General features: G+C 33.7%; 1 protein-coding gene across 1 annotated transcript; it reads left to right on the forward strand.

Annotated features, from left to right (window-relative positions):
- Window positions 1-15884: 15884 nt before the first annotated feature.
- Window positions 15885-23974, forward strand: LOC107912935 (protein PAT1 homolog). Its single transcript, XM_016841327.2, has 5 exons — window positions 15885-16299; window positions 17033-17178; window positions 18661-18717; window positions 19453-19516; window positions 21114-23974. Exons 1-5 carry the CDS (start codon window positions 16254-16256, stop codon window positions 23156-23158), a joined length of 2358 nt encoding a protein of 785 aa, XP_016696816.2. The 5' UTR covers window positions 15885-16253; the 3' UTR covers window positions 23159-23974.
- The last annotated feature ends 298 nt before the right edge of the window (window positions 23975-24272 follow it).

The raw sequence follows: 24272 nt of genomic DNA on the forward strand, positions 1-24272 counted from the left end.
TTAATTTCATACTCGCGAGAATTTATTATATTTAATAATTAAAAAATATTTTATATATAGTTCTACTTAATTAAAGATATTCAAACTCATAATTTACTTAGAAATTTAAATTGTGTAAAAAGATAAATTTAAAGATTAAATGTAATACTAAAACTTAGAAACTTGCTTAGCCAAAATCTATTACCAAAAACTTAACTTTCAACAACCAAAATACAAGAAATCATCACAATTTGTCGAGGTTTTCTTAATTGATAATTTTGACTTGCTTACTTTAGGTGTTAGAATTAAGTGAATCAAATTTTTATTTAAATAAAATACGATGAAAAATAAAATAAAAGTAAAATCTATATAGAATTAGACTTCTTTTATTTTATTTTAGAATAAGGTTTTTTAAACATTATTAAACTCCATCTATTTTATATTGATTAGGATAAGGTGTTTCAATCCTACTAGAATATGACTTTACAAGCCTATAAATAGACATAGTCTATTCCTCTTGTATTTATTAAAATTTTCGACATAGTAAATTTTCTTCTCCTCTGCCCGTGATTTTTTCCCGAAAGGGTTTCCACGTAAAATTTGTGTGTTCTTTATTTTATTATTTTATTTTATTTTTCATAAATTGGTATCTGAGCTTTTGGTTGATTTGTAGGGACTAATCCGCAATTCTTTTTTCCCTAGTTATTATTTGTACGATTCAATTCTTAATTTATAAAATGATTAAATTCAATATATTAATTTCAAATATATTATCAAACTTATTTCTATGTATATACCCTTGATTTTTTATTATTTACATATCTTCCCTAAACTTTTACATTTTTTTCAATTTAGTCCCTAAACCCAAAATTCCAAATTTATCAAAAATTTCACAATTTCCCATGCTAGCCGAATTTCTTCCTATACTAGTATAGCCCATATTTGTTCAAAATTCACAATAATTCCACATCAATTTTAAGATTTTATCAAATTAGTCCTTTAACTAAAAACTAACAAAAATCATTTCATAGACTAGTCTAAATCAACAACCAATACTACAAATTCATCATTTAACATCAAGAATAACGAATATTCATTCATGGTAAAATCTAAAATCTTTAGTAGTTTTGAAAACAGAGATACGAGTTAACTGGACCTAATTGCAACAATCTAAAAAACATAAAAATTACAAAAAAATGGATGAAAAATGACTTACCATGTAAACAAACTAGCTTGACCGAAACTTTCAAATTACAACAATGGTGGTTCGGCTATGAGATGAAGAAATGAAACATGCTTTATTTACGTTCCACTATCCACATGAATTAAAAATGGCCTATATGCCACATAAATCCTCCCTCATTCACTAATTTAACCATTTAATCATTGAAAGTCAAAAGTGATTAAGTTTAACATCATTGTCTGCCTTTTGGCAAGTTTTTGTCTGCAGCTCTCTGGCACGTTTTGGGGTTTTTTCCCTACTTTTGAACTTTTCAATCTCTTTTCTTTTGATTCCTAATTGCTGAATATTAATCTTCTATTGGATTGGAGGGTCATTCAGCCTTGGTGAGAGAAACGTATGGAAAGGGGTTTGGAGGATCTGCGCTTAGAGGAGAGTGAGGAGGATGCTTTGTCTATCCCAATTGGAGACGAAGTACAGGGTCCAGCGTTTAGTTTCTGTTTGGTGGGTTATTTTCTTACTACTAGTGTAGTTCATTTCCATGCTATGAGAAATACTATGGCCAATCTCTGGCATCCTTTAGAGGGTGTTCAAATTTCAGATTTGGGTGATAAGCGCTACTTGTTCAATTTTTTTAATGAAGTGGACATCCATCGAGTTATTACTGGTTCTCCTTGGACATTCAACAACCATCTTCTGATCTTCCACAGGATTAAAGAGAATGATGATCCTTTGTCTATTCTTTTGGTGTTTTCGGATTGGTGGGTCCAGATTTATGATTTGCCTCAGGGGTTTATTAGAGAATCCATGACTGTTATCTTTGGCAATTTCATTGGTAAATTCTTGGAATATGATTTGAAGAATTTATCAAATGGGTATAAGAATTACATGCATATCCGGGTTCAAATCGATGTCAGAAAGCCCCTGAAATGAAAAAAGAAAATCATGTTGTCAGAAGCAAAATTTACTTATGCAACGTTCAAGTATGAAAAGCTAACTTTGTTTTGTTTTTTATGTGGCTGCCTTGGTTATGGTGAAAGTTTTTGCCCAAAAAGACTACAATGTGGGGTGCAGGAGGTGGATATGGGTTGGGATCTGTCTTTGAAGGCTCAGCTAAGGAAGGCCACAATCGTTAGCAGCATCTGGCTAAGGGAGGAAGGTGACAAATCGTTTTTTGGAAAGAATTGTGATGGGCAGAAATTTGGCCCAAAATTAAGGAATAATTATGGGAAAGGATCATGGGCAGATTATAATTCCACTCTTGGAATAAATTTGGAAGGTACCACATTTCCAAATTTTTTAATTAAAAATTAGGAATCTTGTTATTCTATGGGGAAAGATTTGGCACATGGTGATAGTCAACAGTTGAAATCTCGAATGAAAGTTACAGGTTCAACAAAGGCCCAGGATAACGTGGGTTAAAATAGTGGGACGGATTTGACAAGAATGGATTGTAAGTTGGAAGATGAGGGGATTTTCAATGAGGAGGGAAAGAAACGTCAGAGGTTTGAGGTCTTGATTTCCAATGTTTCCAATGTTCAGGATTCGGTGGAGATTAGCAGTGTGCAATCACCTCATCAAAAAAATTTACCGGTGGCTACCAGGGGATATGCCGACCGGCAGCTATGAAAATCTTATGCTGGAATGTTCGTGGATTGGGGAGTCCACGAACAGTTCGTTGTCTTCAGCATATGCTGAAAATTTATAATCCCCAAATTGTCTTCTTTATGGAGACAAAACTGAAGGTTAATCGAATAGTGAATGTTAGGAGACGTTGTGGTTTTCTAAATGGTGTTGACATACCAGCAGAGGGGACTCGAGGGGGATTAAGTATTGGGTGGAATGGGGATCGTTTGATTACTTTGAAGAGCTTCTCCAAAAACCATATTGATGTGGAAATTCAAGAAGAGGATGATAGTCAGAAATGGAGACTTACGGGTTTCTATGGGGTTTCGGATATTAGAGAGAAAGCAAGGACTCGGGAGCTACTTCGATCTTTGGGAAGGAACAATTCACTACCTTGGTTGGTTGGAGGAGATTTTAGCGATATTTTCTTAGCTAATGAGAAGCAATGAGGGGTTTTGAGAGAAGAGGCTCGAATGGAAGTTTTCTGGTGAACTTTATGTAACACCCCCTACCCGTATCTGTCGCCGGAATAGAGTACGAGGCATTACCGAGAAGCACGAAACACTTACAGATAATTTAAATACATTTTCATAACAATTTGTTTCGATTTCATACTATTTCATATTTAAGCTTTATTCACTAAAGTATTTGAAATATCATCTTTATGCAAATAGCACACATGAGGTACATATTTCTATAATTATGAATGAACACATTTATCAAACATATTCCATGTTTTTATATATATCATAGTTTCATATTTTCATGTATCAATTACCATCACTTCCTCGTATTTCAAACAAATACGTGTAACAATTCATAAATATGCAATTCATTAACTCTTCCTACCAATTACGATTTAAATTGCCAAATCACTTATTGAGCCCAATTTCAATGTTCACTAAAATTTATCATATAAATTTTGATGTACGTATTCACCAATAAATTCCATGTACAAATATCATCATATTATATTTCCACATACATTTGCTTTCCACATTTATGAATTCAAATAGCATATACAATACATACCAATGTATTTCAAGTACGTTTTCATGATATTTCATTTCGAACTCAGATTATTTCATACTAGAAGTTTTCTCATTAACTCATTTGGAGTACCAATTCATACGGATAATACACTCAAGGCGTAGAAATATATAATCACAAATGAATTCATCCATCAACCAAGTTTTATGCTCATGTCTCATCAACTCGTATTTCCTTATGTCACATAATTCCATGTAATACTTACCAAACTTCTTCAAATTAGTGAACATCTTACGGAATTGAGTACTTCATTTTTTTCGATGCTATAGTTCAACTATGGTCTTACATGTAATCACATATCTCACTGATGTCATATCCTAGATATGGTCTTATACAGTAGCATATATCACAACGATGCCATATCCCAGATATGGTCTTATACAGAAATCACTTGTCACTTGTCACTTGTAGCCAAAGCTACCACTATTCACTGATCAGGTAGCTGGTGCTACCATTTTTCACTGATCAGGTAGCCGGAGCTACCACTTTTCACTGATCAGGTAGCCGAAGCTACCACTTTTCACTGATCAGGTAGCAGAAGCTACCACTTTTCACTGATCAGGTAGCTGAAACTACCACTTTTCACTGATCAGGTAGCTGAAGCTACCACTTTTCAGTTGTCATTTGCCATTGATCAGATAAGTGTAGCCGAAGCTATCACTTATCACTTTCACTTGTCCTTAATCAGATAAGTGTAGCCGAAGTTATTACTTATCACTTTCATTTGTCCTTGATCAGATAAGTGTAGCCGAAGCTATCACTTATCACTTGTTTCCATGGTCCAACCATGGTCTTTTCCTTCAATTCATCTTGTCACTGAACTGAAATGCTCAATTTGATCATTTATTCAATTTTCATGCTTTTACATTATTCACGATTTTATCATCAATACATATGAAATAACTCATCATAAAATTCATAAAATTAACAAATAATCACTAAAATTTAGCCATATAAACTCACAAGTTCAATTTTTGTATTATAACGATAATCATAATTTCATAATAAATATTCCAAATAAAACATTATATCATTTCTAATCCAACACTCATCGATTATAACCGGGCATGTGATCAATTTATACACGAGTCATTCATATATATGTATATTTTTCCTCCTCCTCCTCTCCATCCACATCCTTAGTATAAACAACACACTTGTAAGTAACATTATCCATAATTTTCATTATCTACTTATGTGAATATTCAAGCTATCCATTTGTGTCACAGTCACTAAATTATTTTTATCTTGAGCTACAGGACTCCAAATTAAGATCCGCTAATTTTCTATGAAACTAGACTCATATACCTTCTTACCATAAAAATTTCATAATTTTTGGTTGGGCCAATTAATACAGTTTATTCATTGAAGTCTCCCCTGTTCTGCTATCTGACAGTTCCGACCCTTCTTCATTAAAAATTAATTATCTTCTTGTACAGGATTCGAATGATGTCCTCGTTTGTTTCTCTTGAAAATAGACTCATTCAGGATTCTAAACATATAAATTTAATCCCCTAATTATTTTTATCCAATTTTTTATGATTTTCCAAAGTCAGAACAGGGGAACTCGAAATCATTCTGACCTTGTCTCACAAAAGTTATTGTATCTAATGATTTACAATTCCATTGCTTACATAATTTCTTTTATAAGAAACTAGACTCACTAAGCTTTAATTTCATATTTTATTCATCCTCTAATTAAATTTCTATAATTTTTAGTGATTTTTCAAAGTTAGACTACTGCTGCTGTCTAAAATAGTTTTAGTGCAAAATGTTTATTTCCATTTTGCCCCAAATTTCACAATTCATACAATTCAGTCCTTGTTCAATTAACCTCTCAATTAAGATAATTTTCTCAATTAACACTTTTTCTAGACATTATAAGTTATTTCATAACTATTGAAATTCAGAATTTCCATATGAAACTTTAACTTCAAACTCTTTTACAATTAGGTCCCAAACATTCACTTTCTATTCAATTCTTTCAATAAAATCAGCATATAAATAATTTAAAGCTCTAATTCCATGCCAAATCATCATATACTTCCAGCACATATTCATAACAACTTTCAATTTCTTTCATAGAATCAAAAACTAATGAATTCAACAAGTGGACCTAGTTGTAAAAGTCCCAAAAACATAAAAATTTCAAGGAGAAAGAAAGAATTAAACTTACATGAAGCTAGAGTATGAAAACCAGCTTGAACCCTCCTCCATGGCTATTTTTCAGCTGATGAATATGAAGAGAAATGAAGAAAATTCTAGATATTCCAATTTAGTCCCATTTTTATTTAGCCAATTTTGGCAATTTTCCAATTTTGCCCTTATTTCATCCATTTCCTGATTTTTCTCAGTTATTGCCGCCCAAAATATCTCCTTTAGGACTATTTTCACTTTAGGTCCTTCCTCATTTGACAATTGAGCTATTTAATCCCTCTAGCAACTTTTACACCCTTTTCAATTTAGTCCTTTTTTATTTAATTAACCACCCAAACGTAAAAATTTTTTGACTAAATTTTAATACTACCTCACCAGCATTCCATAAATATTTCTAAAAATATTTATGGCTCGATTTATGAAGTTGAGGTCTCGATACCTTATTCTCGACCCAATTTACCTAATTAATTCTTTTAAATCACCACATTCACTAATTCAAAAATGCTTTTATATTCGCATTTGACTCATAGGTATTAATTTATTAAATTTTTAACTCACCCGTCGGATTTAGTGATCTCAAATCTCTATTCCCGATACCACTGAAAATTAGGCTGTTACACTTTAGAACTTTGTCAATTGGTTGATGTCGGATACTTAAGACCATGGTTTACTTGGGAGAAGGATCGAACTTTGGAAAATAACATAAGAGAAAGAATTGATAGAAGTGTTGCTAACGACGCTTGGTTTCAACTTTTCCCATCTTTCACGTTGAGGCATCTTCCACACTCTTTTTCAGATCACTGTCTTTTGCTTATAGAGACAGAGTCCAGTGGAATAGGTACTAAGCTTGATCATTTTCGTTTTAAGGCGTGGCGGGTTCTAGAAGAGTCATATGGTGAAGAGATTAAAAAGTTGTGGGAAAATAGCTTGGGTTCTTATCCGAATCGGTTGTTAACTCTTGCTAAGGGGTTGAAAAAGTGGGCAAACATGATTAAAGCTAAAAGAGGATGTGATGTTAAAAGCTTAACTAGGAGATTGGAGATTTTAAATAGTGCTGAGCGGTCGGATGTGTCTTTGGCCGAGATTGTAGAGGTCAAATTTCATTTAAATATGGAAATGAAGAAGGAAGAGCGATACTGGGAGCAAAGAGCCAGAGCAAACTGGTTAAAAATAGGGGATAAGAATACATCATTCTTTCACAAATTTGCCTCTCAAAGGTGACGTATAAATCATATTCATGGTCTACAAAGAGATGATGGCTTAGTGGCTACTGATAGCATTGAAATTGGAAACATTGCTCGGGATTATTTTGTAAATCTTTTTGAGTCCAAGGGAACAGGCAATATAGATCATATTCTATCGGAAGTCTCTTGTTGCATTTCAGATAGTATCAATCAATGCTTACTTGCTACCTACTCTGAGGAGGAAGTCATTGAGGCATTAAATGGAATGGGACCTACAAAAGCTTCAAGTCCAGATGGTTTTCCGGGAATTTTTTTCCAGAAGTATTGGAATATCATTGAAAAAGATACTTGCAACTTTTGCTTGGGGATCTTGAATGATGGTAAATCGCTGAAAGAAATTAACAAAACCCAATTGGTGTTAATTCCTAAAATTGTGAATCCTTCCAACCTGAAGAATTTTCGGCCAATCAGTCTTTGTACGGTAATTTATAAAATTATCGCCAAAACAATTGCAAACCGATTAAAAAAAGTTTTGGATGGTTGTATTGATGGATCACAAAGTGCTTTTGTTTCAGGTAGACTTATAACAGATAATGTGTTACTGGTGTACGAGGTCCTTCATTATTTTAAGAACAAAAGATCAGGAAGAAATGGTTTTATGGCTTTGAAGCTGGACATGAGCAAGGCTTCTGATCGTGGGGAATGGCCTTTTATCAAAGGTATGATTTCAAAATTAGGCTTTTCCAATTCTTTTATTGACCTTATATTTTATTATATAAGCTCAGTCCAGTACTCAATTTTGCTTAATGGAGAAGGAGGACCAAATTTTAACCCATCACGAGGGATACGTCAAGGAGATCCTTTAAGCCCTTATTTATTTCTGTTCTACGGTGAAGGCCAGTCTGCGTTGATGAGACTAGTCAACCAAGAAAAGAAAATGGTTGGGGTAAAAATTTGTCAGTCGGCACCACCAATCTCGCATCTGATGTTTGCAGATGATTGCATACTTTTTGGAGAAGTTTCGGATAGAGGGATTCAAGTGATTAGGGACATTTTACGAGAATACGAATCATGTTCAGGCCAATGTGTTAATTTTGAAAAGTCGTCGGCTTTTTTCAGTTCGAATGTTACTGATCGAGATAAAAATCTAGTTGTTGAGGCTCTTAATGTTAGGTGCTCGATTGAGGCTGAACGATACCTGGGACTTCCGAATATGGTGGGGAGAAGGAAGAAAGAGGCTTTTCAAGTTTTGAAAGATAGATTGAAACGGAAGATTGATAGTTGGAGCACACGATATCTATCTTAGGGGGGAAAAAAGGTATTCATTAAGGCAATTTTACAAGCCATTCTTACTTATACTATGTTTTGTTTCCTTTTACCAAAAACTTTGTGTGTGGAATTAAAAAATATATTAGAGGTTTTTTGATGGCAAAAAAGTCATAGGAAGAGGGGAATACATTGGTGTAATTGGAATTCGCTATGCGTACCAAAGGCAGAATGGGGGATGGGGTTTCGTAATTTAAATTCTTTTAATATTGCATTACTGGCCAAGCAGGGTTGGCGTTTGTTACGAAATCCTAATTCGTTACTAGCGCGTACGTTGAAGGGCAAAATACTTTAAAGATTCAAATTTTTTGAATTCAAGGTTAGGGAATTTACCTTCTCTTATCTGCCAGAGTATATGGTCTGCAAAAGGCCTCCTTATGAAAGGAATGGGGTAGAGGATCGGTGATGGCAAGAATGTCTCTATCTGGGGTGATGCATGGGTCCCTGGAAACAGTGATTTTAGAGTCCAGAATTTGGGTGTTAATTCGAATCTGTTAGTAGTAGCAGATTTAATTGAGGCGAGTACAAGGAAATGAAAATCTGACTTGATCTACAATACCTTTTTAGAAAAGGACGTGGATCAGATTTTATGTATCCATCTGTCCATAAACCAGCAAGAAGACCACATAATCTGGTGTGAGGAGCTGACGGAAGAGTACACAGTTTGAAGCGGTCACAAACTTCTTTTACAAGAGGGACAGACTTAAACTCTTTCAAATTACAGCCATTTTTACAAAAGATTATGGAACCTAAATTTACCTCCTAAAATTAAAATTAAAAATTGGAGGATTTTTCACAATTTATTGCCTATTTTCTGTAATCTACACTACAGGAGACTTATGGGATCTGCAACTTGCCGAAGGTGCCAAAACCGACTGGAATCCAGGGAACACGTTTTCAATGAGTGCCCTATAGCAAAGGAAACATGGGACAGATTAGGCTTTAACTGGCCTTTTCAAGAGGAACTTATTGATTTTAATGCTTGGATTAACAACATCTTTGAGAATAATTCTTTAAGATTAACAACATCTTTGAGAATAATTCTTTAAGTCAGGGGGCTATGGAGTACTAGAAATAGATTTATTCATGAAGGCAAATCAAAATCTGGTTCTCAAGTGGCAGATTTTATAAGTGATTACATTAAAGAACTGGATGGGTTGAGTTCGTACTTACCAGTGAGGCGGTTTTCTACGAGTCGATGGGCTGCTCCGACAAATCCGTGGGTCAAAATCAATTTTGGCACTGCTTTTAACAAGGACAAGAATGAGTCATGTTCGGGAATAGTCGTAAGGAATGCAAGGGCAGAAGTGATTCATGCTAAAGTCGTTTTTCATAAGAATATACCTTTGACTTTTGTTGCTGAAGCGATGGTGTGCGTTCAGGCGATTCAACTCGAGCTTCACCAAGGTCTAAGTAAGGTAGTGGTTGAAGGTGACTCCCGAACAGTAATCAGAAAACTGCAAAAGAAAGATGAAGATAGGTCAGAAATCAAAGTCTTCATAAATGATTCAAAGCACCTGAACATGGGTTTCGAATCTTGCGATTTTTTATTTGTGACCAGAGAGGAAAATAATGTTGCTCATATTCTTGCAAAAGAGGGTTTACAGATGGGTGAAAAAACTTATTTGCGCTTGTTGTTTGCTACTAGAGTGAAGGAAGCTCTGTCTAAGGATCGGCGATGGTCGGATTCTTGAGAAGGTAAAATGCTGGGTGTGTTTCTGGAGGGTGTTGGGAAGAAACTTTGTACAAGGAAGAAAGAAGCTCTTTTGAATTTCTGAGAGAAGTACTGGAAATTGAGTTTCATTAAATGGGGGTAATTATGATAGTGACGTTCCCCAGATTTTTTGCTGTTGTTGATGGGATGGGTTGTATTGGGTAACAACTGGCTGCTAAGAAGCCTTTAGAGCTCCCCGTCTTTCTCTTAGCTGGATCTTTATTTATTTTTTAGTTTCTAGTTTTGTTCTCTATTTGGGCTGGGTTTTGGCCTTTTTGTTGTTTTCTGTTTTCTGCTTTAGTCTAGGCTTAACAAGCCTGGCTCTTTGTTATTTTGCTTTTTGAATAAAGGATCCAGTTTATTTGATTCAAAAAAAAAGTTTAACGTCTTTTATAATTTAGTCATTTTTTCTTTAATTAACTATCTAAACAATAAAATTTCCGATCCGAACCTTCACATATCAAAATAATAACTCCATAAATATTTAATAAAATATTTATGAGCTTTGTTTACAGAAATGAGGTCCTAATACCTTATTTTCTAAAGCCATTTGATTTAAGGAATTAGCTACTTAAACTTGACTATATGATAAATTAATGAAATTTATTAAATCAAAATTTCAACATAATTCTATATTTGACTTGTAAGTATTAAATAATAATATTTATGGACTCATTAGTCTGATTTGTGGCCCCAAAACCACCGTTTCCAACACCACTAAAAAATAGGCTATTACAATTCAACCATTCAAACACATTCCCTTAATGATACTCATTCAAACACAATTCCTTAATGATACTTACACATACACACTCATCTATACATGCTATACCAAAGTGTTAAACATAAGTTTAATATATATATATTCATCCTTACTAACCAATGAACACCAAACCAGTTCTTCAAAGCATTTCATCATGGACATGTATACTCACATACAAATTTCATCAATTGCAAAACATACACTTCCCAAAATTCAAATGCATGCATGCACCTATCAAGGCTAAGTGCATACTATGTCCCATTCAACAAATATATACATGTCATTCCATCATCCATCCAACATCCACTTCCGCCTAACAAAATACACACACACACATATGAACATGTCCTTAAACATATTAAAAGTAAATGATTAATTTCATATGGACCAAGACCATTTACATTCAATAGATGTTATTGTTTAACATTCAACCTATATGCATTTATAACTCTTTATACATGCTAAAATATCATATATCTCCCTTTGAAAACAACTAGTTCAACATTTCAACAAATTGGTATTTTCCAATCAGCTAACCAATATGCCTAAATAGGCACTAGAACATACCAAAATCACTTATTCAAACTTAGTCTATACTTTCATACTTTTAAACCATTCCACATCAACATATACCATAGTTCAAATATTATCCAAGTGCAAACCAAACTATGCAACCAAGGTAAACATATATAAGTACACCTATATACATGTTGCAAAATCGAGCTTTAAATAATAGAAAGACTACCAAATCAATACTGAGATAGTGTGAGCTTCTTGATGATCCACCTGACATGTTCCGCAAGTTAGCGATCTACAGGAGAAGGGGAACAACAAGGTAAGCATATCATATGCTTAATAAGTCCATATGAAAATAACTAAACATACCTTTCCATTTCAACTAGTTGAAGTAATTTGAAATAGAATTGTACAAAACATGGCACTCCTTTGGCACCCTTATGCATACATATACAACTTCACAAATTCACCACAAGGTTAATTAATCTATTTAAAATAAGATCATATTTTCCAATTCATACACAAGTACAATCATGCTATTCAACTTTGCTCATTTATAAATATATCAATCTCATAACTTGATACAATTTAGCCTGACATAGCATTTTACAATATTAAGATGAGTTTAACGTATAATAGAGTAATATAGCATTATAACATGTAACATATTATTCAATATTTTGCCATTAGTATCATTTTTTCATCATATAACCAATTGAGCGTGTAACTCGTATCATTTCACCATCATTTCTCTTTTTCATTATTTTAGTAGCCCGGTGAACTATAATAAATATATTAGGATTCACAGGTAACTACACCACACTAGAATGCTCATAAGAGCTCAAATTACAACACACAAGAGCACCAAAGTGCAAAGCCTGTAGGAATCATATAATCAGTAACAATACATCCCTCTACCACACTAGTATAACTCGGTAATCTACAACAAATGTTGGATTCCGTTATAATCAATAATATCTTCATAACAACACATATATCCTATACAACACGCTAATAACCCTATTGACATGCCAATCGTATCCCATCCTTTAATACATTTACTTGGGCATTTTTACCACATACAATTCATTAGGATCCCAACAACCGTATACACACTTTTCACTTTTCAAATAGCACTCCATTTACAATTTTAACATTGTAACATCATCATAAACATACCATCCAATCATATAAAAATGTCACATTCAATCAATATAATTTATTTATCCATATTTACCATTTAATTTATATTTGACTTTTCAGTCCATTTGATGCCAAAAGACAATAATTACATAACAATTCAAACTATAAGTAAAAAAATATAATACGAACATATTTTGAATTAATAAATTAAGTCTTATATGAACTTACCTAACCAAAACAACCACAAATACGACCTCGAGGACTAATCTATAATTTTTTCCTTTTTCGCGTTTATCTACCGATTGGTTCAAATCTCGATCTATAATATAATATAATATAATTTATCAATTTCAAACTTCTCAAAATATCCTATTTGTAATTGTATAATAATTAAATTTTATTTTTCAAATGTGCCCTAAAATTTTATATTTTATTCAATTTAGTCCCTAAAACCGAATTTATCATATCTTCCAAATTTGAACTCCAAATTTTAAACCCACTTCAATTATGTTCATAAATAGCCTCCTACTATCAAATTTTACAAAAAAATCATACCAATTTCAATATATTCACAATTTAATCCCTAACTCAAAACTAACAAAATTTATTTAATAAATTAATCTTATTTAATTTTTAAGCTTCAAAATCTGTCATAAACATTCAAAAACTTCAAATAACATTAATGAAAACTTTTTAAATCTTTGACAGTTTTAAAAATAAAGATACAAATTAATTACACTTAATTGCAACGATATCAAAAATATAAAAATCACGAAAAAGGTACTTGGTTTACTTACCATGCAGGAGGAAATAAGTTTGGCCGAATGTTAAGAACTCAAACAAGGCTTCTTTGCTTTATTTTCTTGTTTCGAACGGTGGGGGAAAGAAATGTGGAAGATGGTGGCCTTATTTTATTTTATTTTATTACTATTGTAATTATTATCCATTACCAATCGTCCACTTTAATTAAAAAGTGGATAATTACCACACAAGTCCTTGAATATTCTTCAATTAAACATTTTATGTAATAAAAACTAAAAGTGATTAACTTTTATAATTTTTACAATTTAGTCCTTCTACCGTAACTGATTAATTAAACATCAAAATTTTCGGACCAAGCTACAATATACCTATAAAATAACTTTGTAAATATTTAATAAAAATATTCACGCACTTGATTTATAGAAATGAGATCTCGAAACCTTATTTTCCAAAACTACTTGACTTCCGGTACGCACCACTTGTACCTTAACTAACTAACCAATTAATAAAATCTATTAAATCACGATTCACTATTATATTATATTTAACTCATAAATATTAATTAAATATATCTATAGATTCTCTCGTTAAAATTGTTGTCACGAAATTACTGTTCCGATACCATTGAAAAATAGACTCTTACAAAGGTATTATAAATACCACTCAATGTAGTAAAAACATATCAGCAATGTGCATATGCTAAAAATATGGCATGTCCATAAGCCTCTAGTGATATTATGGTTGCAATCTATTTCACCAATATGGCATCCAAACAAATTACGAAAGGAAAGTATTACATTTAAGCTCTATTATGAAGTGATATTGATTAAAGTAAAAAAAAAAAAAACTCAACAATATAAAACACAACTTATTGAATCATTACATTGTGTATTAATTGATGCTCATATCTCTAGCAAGTCGTCCTAATAAGTTGTACGATCTCTATGTCCTAATCACCTATCAAAATATAAAACATTTAGAAAGTAATAGGTTAAGAAGGTAAGAAACAATCCACAAAAATTGATATCACCTTACGATTGTAAAATTGTAAGACAACCATTTATTTATTCGTTTCTCATCTTGCACGCATTACATAGTACCTTGAATAAGTAACCTAAAATAGTAGACACTCAACTATATTTATCAATCATTTGCAAGTATGAAAAGACGGGAAGTGCATGGTATGAACTAAGTAGCTAGACTTTTTTGTCATCAACACACCTTTGCTCAAGCGACGAATGTACACTTTAGATTGACAATCAATATTATCGAGTGCAAGGTTCTTTAAAAGATGCTCAAAATGTGTCTTCAACTATATCATCTTAGTTTAATGTCTTTAAAAACCAAGCTTAAGGTTAGTACCTACTTTGAGCACTCAATAAAGGCTTTGCCCTAGAATGTCCTTGTAACTTCCTAATACAGGATGTTTGTTCACTAGAAAAACCTCGTCAACAATGCTACATCCTCCAACATTTTTGTCGCATAAAACCTGAAACACATGAGTCTCGGGTCTTTGTCATTCAATCAAAGCAAATAAGGATGACGACACGAAAGTAACTTTCCCAATTTTGCTAGTGATAGAAATAAATTTGCATTAACTTAGAAATAATTTCGTTGTTAGAAAATCTAAACCCATATTACTGTGAACTGAAGCTACAATATATTACTATAATGTTGCTATATTGTTGACAACGTGTCCTTGTTCTAATCTCAATAAGTTGACAACCATTACAATATGCTTGAAAATTGAAATTTTGAGATACTTAGGTATGTAAGCTTCAGTATAATGTAGAAGACGATTTTCTTTGGTTTTATGTGAAAAACTAACAAGCTTGACTATTGGCTACTTATTCATAGATTTTAATTTTTTAGGGTCCTATTAGAAATTTTAAACGAAACTCAACACCTACAAAGATCGATGTTCATTTAATTTTCTATTAAAATATTTTCCAATTACGTATACATTTTTAAAAATATATATTTATAAGTTAATATTAATGTATGTCAAATTCATAATTAAATGTTATCCTCTGATGTTTCAAAATTAAACTATATTGCACAAAGAACTCAACACCTATAATGTTGAGTTTTTATAATCATATCATAATAATTACAACGATTTCAATGAAGTGTATAAAATTTTACGGTGTTGATATCTTCACTAAACTCGATACTCATAAATATTGAAAAGAAACATTCTTAAAATAACATTTTTATTAAAAATACATTATAATAACTTGTAAAACCTTTAAACTAGTCCAGAAAATCTCACTAAGATATTAAATAATTATTCTTATGTTAATGAAATAATGAAATTAAAAAAAAAACTTTTTTAGTACACCTTCAGATTTTGTGAATTTTTAATTTTAAATTTTAAATAATTTTACGTAAAATATGAATGTATGGCTTATAAAATTTTATAAAACTTAACTTTAATCGTAATTGAATATATAACTAAAATTTTAAATTAAATTAAATTAACAAAATAAAACTTAATCTGAAACTCTTTTTCAGTCGACTCAATCGCTTCAAGAAATTTCCTTCGGTATCTCTTCCGAAGGGTTCCCCCCACCCCCCCTCTCTCTCTATTTGTCTTAACAAATTTGATCTGAAAGAAAGAAAAAAGAAAACTATTTCCTTACCATGAAATACATACAGATCTTCTCTCTACCAAACATTTTTTCTTTGCTAAGGGTGCTTGCTTTTCAAACCATTTTTTCGCCATTTTTCTTGTTAGAGTTCAGATTTTAGATTTTTTAAAAAAGAAACGATTAGATTGTGAGGTTCAGTTAATTATTAGGGTTTTCTGTTTTGGGTTTCCCTGCCGCGTGATAATTTTGAAGTGCATATAAAATGGATGCTTCTGAGGATCTCAAGCAATTCAGCGATACTGATAGAGGTTGAAATTCGATTCATTTTGCTTTAATTTACTTATTTTATGCATTTTAGGGATAAAATTAGCTTTGTTTTTTTCTCTTTTGGTTGGCTTTAAGCTTAGAGTAAAATTTGAAACCTTTATGGTGGAGGAGTTACCGTTCTTCTGAGATCAAATGTGTAACCGGTTAGAAGGAAATGAAATTAGATCCTTAAATATTGTGTTTTCAATGCTAAAGGCAGGCTTTTGTTGCTAAAACAATTTTGGTAACACTGTTTGATTCAGTTAGAAGTCAAATGTCGTTTCCACATGTGAACAATTTCTGGTTTTTAAGTTGTGACTTTATTTCATGTTGGCCTGGACATTTTCCAGATTAGTAATTAGAAGTTTGAATTTGGCTACTAAATCAGGCCAGTTAATGATTTCAATGTGCTGGTGTTTCAGACATTCAGTTGAATTGACTTTGGTTTCGAATATTTTTAGTGATGGAAATAAGCACAATTTATTTGAATTATGATTGAATTGGAGAAACTGCTTTTTGTACTTTTTGAGAAATATCAGGCCTTTGGATACACAAAGGGTGTTAACTTGCGCCCATCTCAATTACCCAATTCCTGCCCATTGAATTGGAGAAAGTGCTTTTTTTTAATGATTCTGTGTTGCTACTGATTTTTAGTGAAATGATATTTTCCTTATGATGTGTTTTCTTCTTTATGAAGAGCTCATTTCAGTAAAGTTAAACTTTTCTATTATGCAGGAGGTGCAGTATTTGATGCATCACAATATGCATTTTTTGGAAACGATGTTCTCGAGGAAGTTGAATTGGGGGGGCTAGATGGTGATGATGAGGATTTACCTGCAGCTGGACTTGATGAAGAGGAGTTTTTGTTTGACCAAGAGGAGGTTAATTCTTGTTTCTTTCAGTTTTATTTTTCCTGTTTCGATTGTTCTTGCAAGTTTTTGCAGTATAGCACAATCGGTGACTATTCGATCGGAAAATAAATGTCTCCCTTCCAAGCATCGTGCTAAAAAATAGCCTTTTGGATTATTGTTGGATGTTTTACTCCATGTTCTTTAACAGATAGATTACACTGCATTCAATTAGTGGTTGGCATGCGAGGTTTATTTGTGGAATAAAGCTCTGTGGGAGTTCATATTATATATTGTTCTATTTGTCTGTGAAAAACATTGTGAACCTTGTTCTCTGTATTTATAAGTTGACAATGTAGCCATCTTGGTTGGCTGCTTTCCGAAGTCAATTTATTTGTTTCGTTCTCTTTGGTCTTCACAATGAGAGGTAGCTCTTTTGTACTTTTTTAATAAAATCATATTATACATGCTCTTTTGCGGTGGTCTAGTGGTTTAGTATCTTGTTAATAAAACCATATTGTATATTTGAATAGTTTGGAGATTGTGTTAACTGTATTTGGTGCATCTTGAAGTAATGTTTGTTGTTTCTTATATGCTTCCTGAAGCAAATATGGAGAGAAGGTAGTATATGGAGTTTGTATTTTCAAGTATTTTTCACACAATTGATTTATCTGTTCCCTTCATTGAGGGGAAAACACTGGAATGAATTGACTTACAACTCACTTCTTCCTCAAATACCTTTTGTACCACTTATTTTCATAAAATCATAAGGATCTTTTCAGATTACAACTTCCGGAGGTTTATGTCACCTTCTTGACAATCAGGTTTTTAGGAATCTTTTTACCCATCATGCAGAAGTTTTAGATGAAATCTTGTTCCTGGTTGCTGCTAGATGCAGGTTACTGCCTCATTTCCTCAGTGGTGGTTCTTCAATCTTCCCCTTCTTAGTATTTTTGGTTGTTGAGTCTTGGAGGCAGTTGTATTCAGTAATGGCTGGCTTGCTTTGAGGCATTGCTTCTGTATATCTTTGTAGAAAATGAATCTATATCTATTATTAACACAAATTTGATTAGTTCATGCCAATGGATTTTTAAAGTTAAATTAGTTATTGGCATTAGAAACTTACTCTTATGCCTGGAAGGAGATGTGGCTTACAGATCAACTACTGGAGTTAATTGTGGAAATTTGTTTGATTTGGTTTCTTATAAAATTGTTACCCTGTTTTATTTATGTTGGAGTAGCTGAAATCTGAGGTTGCATTTGTCATTAACAAATAGAAATCCAAAAAGAGAGGAAATTGATATCATCCCCTCCACTTTTTCCTTGGAATTGCGTACTTCAAATGTTCACTAATATGGTTAAAAATTCATGTTTTAATCAAGAATTTCCATCACTCTTAGGTGTTTCTTTTGGCACATCTAACTAGCAAACCTCCAAGATTATTCATTATATAGCTGATTTTATTAGACTGGTCATGTGCTAGATGCTTCATCTAATTACTCTCCATATTTGCAGGGTGGAGTTTTGAGAGCCTTATCAGACATAGATGATCTTGAAAGTACATTTTCAAAGGTTAGCCCACTACATGGTTACTGTATTTTGCAACTAGTACGATTGTTAAAGATCTTTTCCCTTTCTAAGGATTAGCTACTAATATAATCTGTTAACGATTTTTTTTTTTTTCATATTGTCATGGGGCTTAGAACAATTTGATCCTTGCCATTATTCTAACAGTGGATCTGTTGAGCCTTCTATCCTTTAGAGGTTGGTGAAAATGCCCTGGGACCTTGTTGACTCTTAGCTTTAGAACCTATTCGCATACGTGAATTAGAGGGAATGAAATCTAAGTGTCTTACCAAATCACCCCCTAGCTTTTGAGTGCATGTCTGTCTGGTTTCTGAAGATACACTAGTAATGTTTTACTGTCTCCTTCTCTAACCCTTTGGACAGTGTTCTAAGATGATTGATCCTCCAAACTTTTATTGTAACTCTGCCACAACGGCATTAGTATTAATCTACTTTTAGAATGAACCTTAATTTTTGCTTGATATTGGCTTAGTTTTTGTATAATTAATTAGGAAAGATAATTTCCTTTTAACTTATGTCTCCTTGTTCACTGGTGCCAAGATCAAATTTTTGGACTATAAAAAACCATAAAGGACAAAGTTCTTATCTTTTTCTTTAATATTTCTTAAAATGACAATTCACCAGTGGCATTTACCAGAGATGCATGTTTTTTGGTGGTTAGTTCTGGCTGGGCATTGGTGGTGGAGTGTTTGCTGATGGCAGCTTGTGATTTTGTTGCAGTTGAACACAGCTGTTAGTAGACCAAGAGGCTCAGGGATAATTGGTGATAGGGGATCCCGAGAAAGTGAGTTTATTTATCTCATTACTTTCTTCTAGTAGTCAGTGATGGTTGATATTTTTTGAGGTCCAATCTTTTTGGATTTATTTATTGTAGAAGCTTTTCATGTGTTTTATTTACCATCAGTGCTGATTGTTGAACTTTGACATAAGCATCCCCCTGCCTATTTGAAGTGTGGAGTGTAGCTGTTTGATTCCTATGCTTTAATGGAAAATTATGTTCAAGTTCAGGAAAACTACCAAGTGATATAAGAAAATAAGACATCCCTGGATCAAGGGGAATATATATCAACAATTAGATTGAGTTAACCATTGTCATAGAGTTTTGGGTTGTTAATGATTTAACAGCTAGAAAAAAAAAAGATAGAACACGGGTTATTTGTATCAGGATTATGATTTGAGTTATTTGGTGGAAGCTCATTATTTGTAATATTTGATAAGACTCCAATATGTTTAAGAGTATAAATGCTTAGGTGCCGTGGGCATGCCTTCACTGTGACACAGTCAAGCAGAGACATGCAAGAAGTGCATTACACTAGCTTTGTTTCCCCCCTGCCATCCTTTTTTTCTTTTTCCTGTTTCATATGATAATTAAATCATTAAATTTTTCATAAATTTAACCTAAGCATCTCAGTTGTGAAATTCATTGATATGTTTGAAGTTCTGAATACCCTTTGTGCCATGACATGAATTTCTTGTCACCATATTTATGAGACAGAATAATTGGTTACTGATTGAAGGAAGACGTTTTGTTCTTTGATAGCATATGCTTGTTACATGATTTGTGGAAATCCATTTCTGATGATGCTAACCTCCATTAAAATTCATTTTGATGATGCTAACCTCTGTCAAGCTGTGGAAATTCCATTTGCCACTGTCTTGGAATTTATTATATGCAGCTCTAAGCAAGACATTTGAAGGAATCCGATCCTGGTAGACAAAAAAAAAAAAAGAGTTTAAATATAGCATTGATAGCGCTCTCTTAGTTCATGGCATCTATGGTACTAATTGGTTAAAATGTTGGATTGTATTATTGTTGTTCACAGAGTTATTAGTCAAACCTCTTATAATCTACATTTAATTGTCCATGTGGCATTAGGACTCTCAAAATCTTCTACACTTTTCCCCTGCCCTTTAGCTAACATTTCTCTATCTCTCGTTTAGTCTCATTTTAAGTAGTATGATCGGATTGAGTTAGTGAAGTGTCAAATTTGCAAGTTGCAATTTGGTACTCCTTCCATCTTCAGAGTGAAGTGAGGCATCGATTCCCACAAACAGACGGATATACATCTATAATTTGATTTTTATGTATATCTAATAAGCGTAAAATATATAAAACTAAAGAGTTTGATCCATTCCATTGCCAAATGTGTTCCATAATGATGCATTATCATAATTAATAGTCATCATCTGACCCTAGGGCAATGTTTCCTTTTCGACCATTTATGACAAAAAGTGTCATGATCTGTATTACCATTATTTCTCTTGTTGGAATCAATATCTTAAGCACAAGGACCCTACATCATCAAAGTGAGTTCAACAACTATACAGGCAAACATACTGACATATGTGTCATTATTCTGACCACGTTGTTTCCCTTTAAGGTTCATCTGTTGCTGAGTGGGCACAAGGGGAGGAATTTCCTTACTGGCTCGACCAGCATGCTCTTGAAACTGAAGGTATTCCTGAACGCTGGTCATCACAACCATCAACCAATTTGGACCCGAAGCATCTCCTCAGGACATCCTCATACCCTGAGCCACATCAGCAGCAACCACAACAACACCACCATCTACATTTCTCTAGCGAACCTATTCTGGTTCCAAAATCTTCCTACACTTCATACCCTCCCCCTTGTGGCAGGTCTCCTCAAGCTTCACCAAATCGGCAACCTGGTCATCTGAATATTCCATATATGGTTGGTGGATCACAGATGACATCTTCTCCAGATCTCTCTTCCTTCTCTAATTCTCAGCCTCAAATGCCAGGTTTGCATCATGGGTCACATTATGGTGGGAATATGAATCATTTGGTTCCTGGTCTGTCTGTCAATAGTCGTGCATCGGATCAATGGGGGAGCCAGCCCAAATTATATGGTGGAGATGGTTCAAGTGTTTTGAACAATATGTTGCAGCAACAGTTATCTCATCAAAACGGTTTGATTCCGCCTCAATTAATGCCCCAGCTACAGGTGCACCAGCAGAGACTGCAACATCCTGTTCAGCCATCATTTAACCGTTTGCCAGGGATTCAGTCACAACTGTTTAATCCTCATCTTTCTCTGTCCTCACCTCCAATGAACCAGTTTGAAGCTGTACTTGGTATTGGTGATCTTAGAGATCACAGACCTAAATCAGCTCATAAAGGAAGGCAAAATCCACGACTTTCTCAGCAGGGTTTTGATATTGGATGGCCTCAATTTAGATCCAAATACATGTCACCTGATGAGATTGAGGGCATTCTTAGAATGCAGCTTGCTGCAACTCACAGTAATGACCCATACGTGGATGATTATTATCACCAGGCTTGTCTTGCAAGAAAATCTGCAGGGGCAAAGTTGAGACATCATTTCTGCCCAACTCATCTTAGGGATCTTCCCCCCCGAGCACGTGCAAATGCAGAGCCACATGCTTTTCTCCAGGTTGATGCTCTTGGGAGGGTTCCTTTCTCTTCAATTCGGAGGCCTCGTCCTCTTCTGGAAGTTGACCCTCCAAATTCATCTGCTGTCAACAACAATGATCAGAAAGCTTCTGATATGCCCCTGGAACAAGAACCAATGCTTGCTGCTAGAGTTACAATTGAGGATGGTCTATGCCTTCTTCTTGATGTAGATGATATTGATAGGTTTTTACAGTTTAATCAGTTACAGGATGGTGGAGCACAGCTGAGACAAAGACGGCAGGCTTTGTTGGAAGGGCTGGCTGCATCACTTCAATTGGTTGACCCTCTTGGCAAGAATGGCCACACAGATGAGCTTGCTCAAAAGGACGATCTTGTCTTTTTACGAATAGTGTCCCTTCCTAAAGGCCGGAAGCTGCTTGCAAGGTACCTTCAGCTTCTTTTTCCAGATGGTGAGCTTATGCGGATTGTCTGCATGGCCATTTTTCGTCATTTAAGGTTCTTGTTTGGAGGCCTTCCGTCTGATCCAGGAGCAGCTGAAACTACTAGTAACCTTGCAAGGGTTGTTTCCTCTTGTGTTCATCACATGGATCTTCGTGTGCTTAGTTTCTGTCTTGCAGCTGTGGTTTGTTCCTCGGAGCAGCCTCCTCTTCGTCCTCTTGGAAGTCCCGCTGGAGATGGGGCATCTTTTATTTTGAAATGTGTTCTTGATAGGGCAACAAAACTGGTGACTGATTTTAAAGCTGGTGGGGATTACAATATAAGCAATCAGTCCCTTTGGAAGGCCTCATTTGATGAGTTCTTTAACCTTCTTACCAAGTATTGTGTAAATAAATATGATACGGTAATGCAGTCCTTGCGTATGCAGGTCAAACCAAATATGGTAATTGATGAAGCAGATGCTACCAAAGCAATTAAACGAGAAATGCCAGTTGATCTGTTACATGCGTGTCTACCCCACATTAATGAGCAGCAGAAAAAGCTGATATGGGATCTCTCTCAGCGATCCATGCTTGTAGGGCAGTCATGATAAAGAAATGATAGTGGGAGAAGCTTAAATTCAATCATGTTTAGACAGCCACATTGAAGTGATGCCATGTGCTGAAAGGAACACGCTTAGCTTATACCATTTCATCCCAGTGGCTGATGGCCATGATGGAGCACCCAAGATGGGTTCATTTCGGGTGAAGCGCTAGATAAGTTAAGGTCCTATTTTAGTTTTACTAGTTGAAGTGTTTTAATCTTTAAAAATAACATGCTTCTGCTTTTTTAGCAAAATATTGAAGTGGGTCTAGCTATTTGTATTTATGATAGAACCTTGCAGAGATTTTCCTTTCCTGGGGTTCTTTTCCATAGATTGGAGCTTATGTTGAAGATCCATTGTGAAATATGTGTATGGAGATGTAGTTAGTGTGTAGGGGGTTAAGTGCAGAAGATATCCCGAATTCCGACTGTCATTTTTTTTTTTTTTTTTTTTTGTTTAAAGGAGGTGGGATGGATCGTCTCTTAGTCTGTTGGAAGTGTCTCTGCGCGATATAGCAGATACTGAATAAACGGTCAAATAATGCCAGCATCATGGGAGGGTTGTGATAGCTTCAATTAAAATGCTAAGATTAGCTTTAATATTGGTAATGTCATTGCGTTTGATTCCTTGTTTTTCTTTTACTTTTATGGAGGAAAGATTGTTCATATCCTTCTTTGCCCTACACTTGTGGCGTGTGTAATGGTGGTATAAATTATTTAGAGCCTTGAATTGCTCTGAACTGTTGCTAGTTAACTTTCAAGTGTTTATGGATTTATGTATTGTCACTGTGCAGACTTTTAATATACAAGTGGCTTCTACTCACGTTTCGTGTTGGGTCAATTATTTATTTTTGACTAAATTATAGTGTAAAAATTTAAAAAATATAATTTTATATTTTTTCTTTTTAAATTTAAAAGTTTAAGTTCATTGTTAATATTGTTAGAATTATTTTATGTTGGTATGACATTTTGAAAATAAAATAAAATAAATTTAATAAAACATTGTAACAGATCTAAATTTAATAAAGAGAAATAACATTGTAACAGATCTAAATTTAATAAAGTATGATGTTAACAATTCTTAAAAATTTACATTATTATTTTAGTTAGAATAAAACATT

Source organism: Gossypium hirsutum, chromosome A13 (assembly GCF_007990345.1).
Source record: "Gossypium hirsutum isolate 1008001.06 chromosome A13, Gossypium_hirsutum_v2.1, whole genome shotgun sequence".
Lineage (NCBI taxonomy): Eukaryota > Viridiplantae > Streptophyta > Magnoliopsida > Malvales > Malvaceae > Gossypium > Gossypium hirsutum.